Source organism: Camelus bactrianus, chromosome 8 (assembly GCF_048773025.1).
Source record: "Camelus bactrianus isolate YW-2024 breed Bactrian camel chromosome 8, ASM4877302v1, whole genome shotgun sequence".
Classification (NCBI taxonomy): Eukaryota; Metazoa; Chordata; class Mammalia; order Artiodactyla; family Camelidae; genus Camelus; species Camelus bactrianus.
In genome coordinates this window covers 70,428,715-70,441,877 of record NC_133546.1, presented here as the reverse complement: position 1 = coordinate 70,441,877, position 13,163 = coordinate 70,428,715, and the positions used below count along the sequence as shown (strand labels likewise).

General features: G+C 42.6%; 1 protein-coding gene across 1 annotated transcript in view; it reads left to right on the top strand.

The window, feature by feature from the left end:
- EYS (eyes shut homolog) overlaps positions 1–13,163 on the top strand; it is a 1,185,464-nt gene that overhangs the window by 1,152,578 nt on the left and 19,723 nt on the right. The window contains 3 exon segments of the mRNA XM_010967844.3: positions 4,000–4,182; positions 6,763–6,929; positions 7,741–7,885. Of these exon segments, the coding sequence (XP_010966146.2) occupies positions 4,000–4,182; positions 6,763–6,929; positions 7,741–7,885 (495 nt within the window).

Here is a 13,163-nt window from a genome sequence, read left to right as displayed (position 1 = left end):
GCTTTTTCCACTTAGTTTTGTGCTTTTGAAGTTCCTTCCTGTTGTTGCATGTATCAGTGGTTTATTCGCTGTCCGTAGGATTCTAAAATGGTACAGCCCACTTGAAAAACAGTTTGACAGCTCCTCAAAATGTAACAGTTACCATACCATCCAGCAATCCCACTCCTGGTACACAATCCAGAGACACGAAAACATACGTCCCAGCAAAAGCCTGTACAGGAATATTCATAGTAGAATCATTTATGATAGCCAAAAAGATGGAAGCAACTCAAGTGTACATCAACAGAAGAATGGGTAACAAAAATATGGTACATTCACAAAATGCAATACAGTTGTCTTTTGACTTAATTTTTCCACATTTTTGGCATAAAGAATCTTTCTAAGTTTTAAGTAGCCAAATGTATCACTTTTCTCTTTCTGCTTCCTTTTATTATACCAAGTTTAGAATGGCTGTAAATATATTGACCCATGCTTTTTATTTCTAAAGCTGTTATGGTTTCATTTTTTAATTTAATTTTTTTATCCACCTGGAGTATGGGGTATTTATTTGAGGTGTGGAGTAAATTAAAAAGTCCTCCTTTACTCTAATTACTATTTTATCATACTGCTTACTGAATAATCTTTTTCTCACTAATCTGAAAATCCACTCTTACTGTAATAAAAATCTCCCAGGTGCATTTTTGTGTTATTCTGGACTTTTAATGTGTGCCTGCATACATTTCAATTAAAATCACATTGGAATGATAAAATAATTCAGTGGGAATTGACAAGTTTAGCATATTAAACTTCCTATTCATGAACCTCATATATATTTCTACTTACTAGAGACTTATTTTATGTCCTTCAAGGATTTGAAAGTTTTCTTTATAGAAATTGACTATTATAAATTATAATCATATTGTAAATCAAAGGGAGAAGAGATTCAGGCAAGTTATCTCCCTTTGTTTCCAACTCCGATCTGTCACATATGACATGTGTATCCTAAGGCTGGTAGACAACGTGATGGAAGTCGGGTCCTGAGTTCTAGGGAGAGGCCAGCAGGTAGGTTTAATTGTTCATTGTGACTTCTTCCTTGTGCATCAGGCAAGAGCCTGGAGATGAACATCTGAGAACTCAGAGACAAATAGGAAAAAAGTAGATCCAGGACAAAAAAAAAAAAATGTGTAAGAATTTAGTGCTGATATTAAGTAATTATTTCAAGTCTATATCATAAAATTTTAAACAACATGGTGAGGGAACCATACAGATATTTCATCACATAAAAGCCAAACATCTTTGTCAAAAAATATCAAATGCCTCAAGAAAAATATTTAGTATTTTTGGCTCACAAGTTACAAAAAAGACATTATTATCAAATATTAAATAGAAGACAACATTTATAAGATAAAACTTATGAAATGGTAATTATGTTTATATAACTTAGTTTTGAAAAACAACTGACTTTTCTGGGGGGGTGGGGGGCCCTGCCTTGATTTTCAGTGTCAGTGTGCAAAATATTATCTGAATGTTTGAATAGAACCTTAAGTAGAATCTTAAACCTAAAAGAATTAAGATTCTAATATCTTCACCAAAATCCAGAAACATTCTTATTCTTTAGTGGCAAATGACTAAAAAAATTTTTTTTAATTTTTTGAACAAGTAATGATGGTGACGGTGTAGAAATTCTGTTTCCCCACGTCACCCAATAGCTCCAATTTTTCCCTTCATCACATAAGAACAGAACAGTTAAGACCTTAGATAAGCAATAACATCAGAAAAATAAACACAAATATATATGCCACTATGCTAAGCCCTTTATATGTGTCCATTCAACCATTTGAGAAGTATGTATTCTGTGCCCCCTTCTACCGGGCACTGCTGCACATCCTGGAGTTTGCGAAGGACAGGCAAGCTCTCTGGCCTGACTGGAGAGAGAAATAATTTAAAGTAAACGGATAAACAGCATAGAATGTAATCAGATTGCAGTAAGCAAAGCAGGTTAAGGAGCTAGAGGGTGATGGGGACAAGAGGAGAGTAAGAGTTTAACAGGTGGTCTGGGAAAACCCCTGTGAACAGGGGACACTTGAGCAGAATCCTGAAGGAAGTGAGGAAGCAGGCCACGCACCTTTGTGGGGAGAATATATTTTAGGCATTAGAGCCTCAAGGAGAAGGAGCCCTGAGCTGTGAGCATGTTTGGTGTGAGAAACACAAAGGAGTTAGCACGGTGGGAGCAGAATGAACAAGAAGAAATGGACATAAAATAAATTTGGAGAGAAGGGGCTTTCGCCTATGCTAAGGAAATTTTTTTTTAATTCAAGTGAAAACACTGGAGGACTTTTAATGTGCAATTAATATTTAAAAGTCTGCACTGGCTACAATCTGGAAACAAGACTACACGGGGACAGAGGCAGCAAGGGAGACCAGTTAAGAAGCAAATATAGAAATGCAGCAGAGAAATACAGCTAGAGAGGGAGCCATGCATTGAACTTTGGTGGCATTGCGGGAGGTGGTGAGAAGTAGTGGGATCCAGGATCTATTCTATGAAGACGATGTTAACAAGACTTGCCAATTGTCTGGTTGATGTGGCAGAGAGAGAAACAGTTTAAGGACAATGACTAGTTTTCGTTCCAAACAAAGACAGGGAAGACTGAGGAAGAGATCTGGTTGGGGAGGCTGGGTTAGGGACTGGGTTATAAAAATAGGAGAAAGAAGAGTTCTGCTTTGTGCACGTTCAGTTGGAGGTTCCTGTTGGACACACAAACGTATGTCAAATAGCTAGTAGGTACTTGGATACACGAACCTAGAGTTCTGGGAAGAAGCCAAGGACAGAGACCAATGCCCAGGAGCCATCCTCCTGGAGATGGCGCACATGATGACCAGACAGCAGTGGCAGCTGTGGGTGACCGGAAGGCGAGGAGGAGCAGTTCAAGGCGGAAAGATTACCAGGAGAAAGCACTTGAAGAGAAAAGAAATAATCAGCCATGTCAGCTGCTTCCGAGACATAGGATAAGATAAAATCAGAGAACTGACATTGACTTTAGGAAGATGGTGGTCACTAGCAACCTAACCTAAGAGGCTTCAGAGGAAAGATAGAGAAGATCACCTAATGGAATGAAATTCAGAGCAATGGGTAAAAAGTTCAAACAATCAGCGCAGATGCTGTTTGGGAAATTCTCCCCATGTGGTGAGCAGAGAAGCAGGAGTCGCTGGAGAGGAACGCAGAGTTGAGGAAAGCTGTGTTTTCAGATGGACATGGTCGAGCTTGTCTGATGTGGATGGGAATGACTTAGTAGAAAAGAAAAATTCGGTGGCTCCTGGGAAATGGAAAAGAATTGCTGAGGTGATGTCCTTGACTAAGGGGTAGACCCAATACCGAGGCAGAGTCCACATTGTAACCAGGGGGAGGGCAGGACGCGTGGATCAAATGAGGGCATTGAGGGTGGGAAGATTTCATGATGAACGGATGGGTACTTCTCTGTTTTTAGAGCTCATTTTTGTCAGTGAAATAAGAAGCAGGATCATTAACCAAGAGAGAGAAGATGAAGACCAGGTGTCAGAAGAGAAGGGGTGTAACTCAGTCTCCCTGGAGACTGGGAAACGCAGTAGGACTGCAGGGCTGGTGCCAGAGATTTGCTCCCCTCCAAGTCATATCCACAGCTTGGATGCCAAACTAGGTTTACCATGCACCTAGGCAAATACTTTGACTGCCTGTGATCTTTTCTATTCCTAAAATTAATCTCCAAAATATAGGGTTTTGCTCTTTAAGTAAATTCTTCATTATGTAGAAAGGGTATGTGCATGAAAAGATTATATACAGGATCTCAAAACACTACACTTCCTTTGTTCTGGTTTTGAATTCCCTGTGGAGTCCCTCAGTGGCTCAGTGCTGCCGGGCACGTGAGTACAAGGAAGGGGACAGTGAACAGACTATCTGGTTCGGTGCATCAGCAAAACATCACCCTCCTCTGACAAGTCCACGTACAGGTTTGTTCTGACCACTTGGTTTGGGTTCTTCCACAGCTGTTAACGTCACTCAGCCCAGGTTCAGCGGGATGGATGCCTTTGGATACACCTCGTTCCTGGCTTACGCACGGATCCCAGACATCAGCTTCGATTACGAGTTCCGCTTGCAGTTTCAGCTGGCAAACCACCACTCGGCGCTGCAGGATAACTTGATATTTTTCACCGGACAGAAGGGCCGTGGTAAGATTCCTTGAACCCTCTAGGACTCACTAGCGTCTTTAACAATACTTGGGAGACTCTTCAGGTACTCTGGCTGTGGCTGAAGCAGGCGTCGGCCTGATCAGCCTCCTCCTGTCTGCTGCCCTGAGCTGTGCCTTGCCCGGCGTGTGCAGCCGTCCTCGACCTCCCGAAGCCCAGTTCGCACTAGGTTACCTCTTATAATCAGGGCAAAGATCCTGCAGGCAGACGTGAAGTCAGAGGAGTGAGCTTATCGACGTGTCCCTCCTCCTTTTCTTTCCGTTTCCACATAGAAAGAGAGAAGGGAGATTCGCAGAAGGAACACATTTTACCATGTGTGGTGCAATGGGACTGGTTGCCCTCAAAGAAAACTATTTCAAATTAAGCAGTAAGAAATTAACAAAGCACTCAATCTGTAGCCACATAGTATGTGCCCTACAACTGGTGCGAAAGCAACTTATAGACCCACTATGCATGTGTGCGATCAAGGAAAAGCACATATGTTTTACTCTCAAGTCAGCAACTAACTAGTTAGAAAATTAATCACTTTATCTTCTCTGAGCTCAGGGTCCCCAGCTCTGAAATCAACATACTACACCACAAAACCACCTTTCTCTCAACCACCAGTGATTCTGTTGCGCGAGGGGGACTAACATATTCTGTTCTCTTCAACTCACTCAGTGCCCGTTTCTGAATTAACACGTGTCTGAAAGGAGCCACATCCCAGGTGAAGTGTGGAGTGTCAGCCTGCTGCCCCAGTCTCGGGCACACTCTGCCCTGCCTTGGCGGGAAATGGCTCTCAGCGTAGTGAAGGCAGCAGGCTCTGAGCCTGGGAGTGTAGGTTTGGACCTGGTCTCCACCACATACAAAGTACAAGTCTAGATGCTTAGTGTCTCTGTGCCTCAATCTCCTCACCATTCCAATGGGTATAATGATGCAAATTCCCCAACAGAGCTGGGAGGACTGACGTGGTCAACATGAGGACTCCATAGCACTGAGCGCTGGACACACACACACATAGCTTGTCTTTCTCCCCAGGATGCCTTCTCCAGCCACGCTCACAAATGCCGGTGTTACCCGACCCGACCCAGACTATTGTCTATCTCAGCCTTCAAAGCCCATACCTCAATTTTCTATTTGGTAGACAGTTGTTTCTTGTCTGCCTCGACTATGGGAGATTTAGGCAGACAGAGCCCAAGCCATCCCTCTGAATGAAACCTTATATACCCACACAGCACACCGCCTGACACCTAGCCAGCTCTGAATGAAGAAATAAAATAACCACAATAAGAACAGATGTAGGTCGTATAGGTCAGCAACTCTGTTGCACAAAGGCTCTCAGAGTGGCCATTCTTTGGGGTTTCCAGTTCAGATGCCATCTTCTCCGTTAGTCTTCTCCCCATGGCTACCCTCCCTCCACCCTTTTGGTTCATCTCTCCTGCTCTGAGCACTGCTGGCCTGCCCTGCACTTAGAGCACAGATCCTTTACTACAGCGTTTGTTGGCTACATCCCTCTCCTCGTTCAGGGAGAGGCTGTCCCAGTTGTCGTGAAACCACCCACAAAGCCTCAGGCAGTTTTAATAAATACCTGTTGAATGACCACTGGAAGGCAGGGAGGAAAGGAGGAAAAAAAGAAGGAATTCCTGCCCCTAACTGCTTCTTTACTCGGCATACCACTCTATCCTTCTCGTTAGAGAAGGAAAAAAACTGGCAAATGAAAAATTCAAATGAGCACTGTAAATCTTGCGTCTGTCTGAATCCTGAAAGATTCAAAGAGGAAGAACCCAAGCAAAGGATAAACACTTGGCCCATGAAAATGCTGCCACTAAATGCCTCTTCAGTCCTCTCCTGCTACAGATTCCTTCAAAATCCTCCAAAAGAAATAAATTTAAAAAGTAAAATCTTTTGTTTCAGCCCCAGCGTTTCTGAATTCTGGGATTTTTACATGTGGCACTCTCTGGTCTTCTCACATCTCTGCTTTGTATGCGGGGAGATGAATGCTAATACTGCACTTGCCTCTGTAGGTTGACAGCATGGTAAACACAGGCTAGACAACCGGCAGTTACATTGTGTAGATCCATCTGCCAATCAGCCAAAAGGAGAAATCTGAAACATACAATTCCACATTGCACCACCAGAGGGGGCAAGAGTACCAGCTAAAACTATGCAAGTGGGCTCAAGGCTTCCTAAGGCAGGGCTCCTCCAGGTGGGACTTCTTCACAACTGCATCAGAATCACATGATGGTGATGTGAAAATATCAATTCCCAGACCCTCTTGAAAAAAAATAGAATTTTATTAAATTTGAGAGCAATCACCTAAAACCTCTAGGGACCAGCTAAATTAGACCATATACGGGGATGGGCTAAGATATGTAGTTATTGTTCATAACATTATATGCAGGCAGGATTCATCAATTTATGAAGCATAAAGTTATGGGTTAAAGATGGGGGGGGTGGATACAGCTCAGTGTCGGTGATCACTCACTGTCCAGCTCTGTGACTCAGAGCCAGAGGGTAAAACCAGCTGCCTGGACGCTCGGGTTTCCTCCCAGCAAGCCTGCCCCTCGCATCTCCTCCTTCTAGGGCTGAGTGGCGATGACTTCCTGGCCGTGGGTCTACGCGGGGGCAGCGTGGTTTACACTTACAACCTGGGATCTGGCACAGCAAATATCAGCAGCGATCCCCTGGATTTGAGCCGTGGGATCCACACAGTGCATCTGGGGAGGTCCTTCCGAGCAGGCTGGCTGAAGGTAACGAATCGTTCCTCCGTCTGTCCCGCTGACTTGGAGTGCTGCTGTGTTACGGGTCTGGGCTGAGGTGCACAGATGATGAGCCGTGCTGCCTGCCCCCACCAAGTTCACAGACCAGCACACAGAGCACAAGACTAGGGGATGACTGCAATTAAGTGGCGTGGAGATAAGTTAGGGGATGACCAACTGATAAGGTGAGAGAGGATTCAAGCAATGCTTCTCAAGAACGGTGACGCTCAAGCATAACCTTAAGTGCACAGCAGCTCAGAAAAAGATCAGAGGCTCGTGTGGGCTTAAGGAGGTTAAGGAGTTCAGTCTGGCTTTCAGGTGAAGGCAGCAAAAGATGTAGTTAGAGGTAGACAAGGTCTATATCATCAAAGGACTTACCTGAGAAGTTTAGATTTTCACCCAAAGACATATGGAGAGCTACTGAGAAATTTAAGAAGGGAGCGGAGTACCGTGGTCAATTTCCATTTTTTGATCAATGGCTGGCGGTCATTCGGGAATGGATGGGAGAGGGAGGCAAGGCTGGATGGAGGCGGCCCAGTGGGATGCCAGCCCCTAATCTTTGAAGAACTACAATTTTGATTGAAATGCAAAACCATGACTGCTGTATTAATATATCCATGGTAACACACATCAGCAGAGACACAGAGAATTGAGTGGTGAAGCGTTTTTTATTTCTTCAAAATTCAGGTCTTTGTAAGTTTTCGAGCCAGCTAAATGGGAAATAACAAAAGGGTGTCTTAACAGTTCACCCTGGGGAATCAATTCCTTTTCTAATAGGTTTTGAATTTTTTTCTTTTTGAAGGTAGATGATCATGAAAATAAATCTGTCATCTCCCCAGGAAAGCTGGTTGGTCTCAACGTCTTCGGCCAGTTTTATGTAGGCGGCTGCAGCGAGTACACTCCAGAGCTCTTACCGGACGGAGCTGATTTTAAAAACGGCTTTCAAGGTAAGGCCTGGATGGACTTTACACTATACCTGCTTGTCTCAAGACCTGAGAAAAGACAAAAACGCGCCAGGGGTATACTTCTAGTTCTAAAACCAGCAAGGAGGGTTGCTTTCTAATCAGACGTGATCAAAGTTGGATTTTAATGGAAAGCATTCATGCATCGCTTACTAACCACTGACGACCTGTGTACTAGGTGTTGGGATGTTTCAGTGCACAAAACAAGGATTCCTGCCCTCACGAGCTTCCCTTCTAGTCGGTTAAAGGAGGGAACAGACAATAAACACTAAGTATGATGAATACATAAATTATATAGCAGTATAAGGTGACAAATTCCGTGGAGGAAAAAGCAAGTGGAGCCTGATTTGGGGGATCAGGTTGTGGGTGCTTTTTAATACAGGGTAAGTAGCATAGACCACATGGAGTCACAGTACAAACTGAAACTTCATCTAACTTTGGAATGTACTTGATATGAAAGATTAGTGATTCCTGCCAGTTGATCCATACCATCAAGATATGGCCCAAGGAGGCCAGCGGAAGCCACGAGGATTAAGGGCAAACACCATGCTTGGGCAAGGAATCATACTGCCATAGTCTGTCTCCCTGAGTTCAAAAACGAACATAGGCTCAGACCTTCCCTATAAAGCCAATTCATAGTAGAGTTGTCACATAAAGGCTCATAACAACTTTGAATTGTTATAAAAATGCATTTGGTGAAAACAAGTTTTTTTGGTGGCTCTTAGCCCCAGAATATTTGGCCAAGGGGCTGCTCGTTGTGGTGCCCTAAGCCCGTCACTCACGACCAGGCTACTCTCCATCAGAGTCCAGGAGCAGGGCTGCACGTCGGTGTGAGACCACAAACCCGTTCTGAGTTCACCTACCTGACCACACCCTTCTCCCCACCTCCCCTGTCTTCTGCCTAAATACTGATGCAGGATGCCACGCACTTGAAACATATGGAAGCAACACAGCTAATCCAACACAATACAAGGTCAGGTTTCAGTAAAATTAGTTCATTCTGCCAAGACTCAAAGAAACGTTTTCTCTGATTATGTTATCGGTGCTAATGCTCAGAAGAGTTTCTTAAAGAACATTTAAGGCACGTTGAGGCACTGTGCTCAGTGTAGCAGACAGCTCACGACTTCTTTCCCTGCAGGACTTTATCTGAAGGGCATAATGAATCAATGCGCTTTTTCAAACATGGTATTCAAAGAAAAGGACGGGTGAACTTATAAATGTGAAAGTTAGCCCACCTTCCACTCAGTGAAACAGAGACCTCGTGGGGGCTCATCAGAACTTGCCATCATTAACTCAGAGACACGGTTATGAACACTCTGGACACAGCATCAAGGGTAAGAGTGAGGACTCTGGAGCCCAGCTGCCTGGATATGTACCCCCCCCCCCCGCCACCTTCAGGCTCTGTGAGTCTGGCGAGTCACCTAACGTCCCCGTGACCCCCTGTGCCTCGGCTGAACATGGGCTAATCACAGCCCTTCTCCAGTTCTGAGAGTGAGGTAGTGGGGCAAGAGCGCGGACTGCCTGGCGGGGAGCGCTCGCCATGTGTTAGCAGTGGCGACCGTGCTGCTGGTGGCAGGAGGCACGGCTCCATTTCTCTGCTCTGCGGACAGTGGCTTTGCCTCTGGAGTCAGCCCGTCTTCCAATTCAGGCTCTGCCATGTCACAGCTTTGGGACTTTTCGCCTGCTACTTACCCTCTCTGAGCTTCCACTTTCTCCTCTGTAAAATAAAAATACCTACCCCAGAGGGTGCTTGTGATTTAATTAAATAAGATAATTATACTAAGTGCTTATACCAGAAACCAGAACATGAGAAACACTCAATAAATTAACTACTATTAGTGTTACGCCACCCTGTTGTCAACAGACTTGACGCTTTCAGATTTACTGAAGTGCAGCATTTCCGGATTTCCTTTTGTCTTATTCTCTCCCTCCTACTAGGAACTTTTCTTTATCTCTTGATTCCAAGAACAAAGACAGGCTTTTGTCAATACCTGTCTTTTTCTCCTCCAGTGTGTTAATGAGCCTACACCCAGCACACACCCAGCTGGCCCCTCCTGACAGAAACAGCTAGGACTCACACGCCTGGTAGCCAGATTCTTAGGATGCAAATCTCCGGCAGGTCTTCTTGGTAACTGCCACTTAATCCACAGTCTTATGGAAACGTCAGGCCCTTAGCCCTTAATTTTATCATTTGTCTCCTGACGTCTGATCCTTCCTTGACATCTGCATCTCCTCCATTATAGACTAGCACTTATTATGTACTGAAAATGATGCACAAGCACGTCCAACCTATCATAGTGACAGATCGCAACTGCGCTGTAAGCCTATGATTCCCAAGAGCTGATCTCACTGGCTCTAAGGAATGATACAGGATGACTTCTTTAAAATATAGATTTCTGGACCCTTCCCAGAACTGCTTAATTGAAATCTCTATGATGGGGTCTAAAAATTTGCATTTCCATAAGCCTCTCTAGATTTGGAAGCCACTGTATTAATTAGTCATAACAAAGCAAATATAGCATTTTAATAGAAGAATTGAATAATCAGGTTAAGGTTATCACATTCGTGTGTAGAATGGTGATTAAATCACACAGGAAAAGATTATCTGACAGGGGCTCTCACACTTCTACAAACACTTCAGATACAGAACTAACCCAGAAGTTCTCGGTCTAAAATACAAATTCTTACTGTTGACCAAGCCCATTTGTTTTTGGTCTGTAAATGGTCTAAATTGGGCCATTATTTTCCCTATATGCTTTAATGTTCGTGAAGAAGTCATTTAACCCTTCTCCAGATTAAAAACTCTACTTATGCCAGACACAGAGGCCTTACTGTTTTATTGTCCACATAAGAGGAATTCTTCCCTCCTCACCAAAAGCATCTCTAACTACAGAACTACAGGGTTCTCATGTGGAGAGTCAGGGAGGGGATTCAGTGGGTCCCCGCGTCTCCTGAAATCACACACACAATTGTGTGTGTAGCCATGTGCATTTTTTTCTGGAGAGGAGAACCATAGCTTCGATCAATGTTCTAAGATCTGCTACTAATTGAAAATTACTTTTGACTACTGTGAGCAAGGGGAAATCTACTATCCCTTCCAACTGTTATTCTGCTGTCTCAGTAGCCGGTGTTCCCTGACCGGGGGATTATTAAACATTACTCAACTGAACAGAGTAGACAGAAAATAGACTCAGATTCATTAGCAATGCTGTAGAGATGTTATTCCAGCCTGAAAATGCCCCACACTGCCGGTACAGTAAGTTTCTTGCTAGTTTATCTTTTCTCATTCTCTCTCCCTCTCTCTCTCTCTCTCTCAATTGCATAGGATTTTTCAAACCAGAGCCCATAAGGCAAGAGTAATTATTTTATTGCAATAATTTAAAAATTCTCTTACTGTCAAAAAAAAAAACTATCGTGTATTTGGAACCTCACTAGTCCTTCCAATATCATAGCTCCAAAAGTCTCTTTCACAACTGTTTTAACACATGCAAGATATAGACACTGAGTACCTGTTGCAGGGTGCTGTACGAAGCCCATTCTGTTATATAATCTGCTATTTAGAAAAGAATGAAATTATGCAATATGTATTCGACAGATGACTTCCACTGTAACTGCCTTTACGCTGTATGCTATGTTGACTGACATGGAACATCTCTCTGCGAAATGAACACATATAACTATTCATATCGGTCAGATGTTCCTCTAAATATAGCATTGCCACGTTTTTAGCCAAAAAACGTATTTTAGCAGTTTCTCACAGCAAAAGTATTTTATCTATTCATATAAAAGAGAAGTGGTTTTAAATGAACACTTCAGACATTAATATATATTACAGTCATTTAAACAAAGTTTCTATTTCAGTGGATGAGTATAAAAATAACAAAACCTAATATTAGCAGCCCACAATTTTTGCTAAAAGGGAATCTTTTTTTAATAAAAGAAATAGTGAATTTCTGAGACAGTGTGGAAAGGAATACAAGACCTGCCTATTGCCAAGCATTATACTGGCTAGTTTTTGTATATTTTCTTATGCCTCTTGACTCATGGAATAGATGTATTTGCCCCCATTTTAAAGATGGAAGGCTGATAACTAGATCTGCGATCTAGCCATTATGTGGAAGACATTGTAACTGAACCCAGGCCCACCTGACTCCATCTTACACTTTTGCTCTCTGCTGAGTGCATTTCACTCTGCAAAAGGCAGATTTCACATTCCACGTGTAAGTAAGATCACCCATTATCTGTCTGGAAAAGACCTTCCTAAGGATACGCACGTGCAAAGGCAAATCCCTGGGAGAGCGAAAGGTAAATGCGACAACATAAATATTATAAGCTTCTCTACATAAAAATGAAAGAATTCATCTTAAGCAAAATTAAATAGCAGATATTAAACTGGAGAAACTATTTACGATATATGACCAATAGCTAACGTGCTCATTCTATAAAGAGGTTTTTCAAATAAATGTTAAAAAGGGTATAGACAAAAAGGTAAGCGGAGAAGGACAGTACCTAATAAGCAACTGAAAGGGGGAAATTACAAATGACTAACAAATTCCTTAAAAGATTTTCCCAAAAAATGAACGTAAATACAAAACCAAAACAGACTCATAGACATAGAATACAAACTTGTGGTTGCCAAGGAGGAGAAGGGTGGGAAGGGACAGACTGGGAGTTCAAAATTTGTAGACACTGACAGGCAGATGCAGAACAGATAAGATTATACTGTATAGCACAGGGAAATATATACAAGAACTTGTGGTGGATGACAGCGAAAAAAATGTGACAATGAATATATGTATGTTCATGTATAACTGAAAAATTGTGCTCTACACTGGAATTTGACACAACATTGTAAAATGATTATAAATCAATAAAAAATGTTAAAAAAAAAAAAAAAGACTTTCAAGCCCGATTAAAAACTGCAAAAGGGCATTTAATTGTTTCCTTTAAAATGAAACAGATGATAATCTCTCACGTCACGGCGTCTGTGAAGAAGCAGGCGCCCCCGTGCGTGGTGGGGCCGGCATAACTGCAGGAAGCATCTCTGACATTTGGGCGCCCTTCGCAGCATCCATAGCTTTTACCCTGATAGTTTTACTTCTTTAAATTTATGCTAAGAAAACAATTAGCAAATGTACAAAGATACACATATATCGATATTTATTAGAGGATTATGTTTAATAACAAGAAATAGAAATAAGTCAATAATTGAAGGTTGATTAAATATATTCTGAGATAAGAGAATATTATGCCATCATTTAAA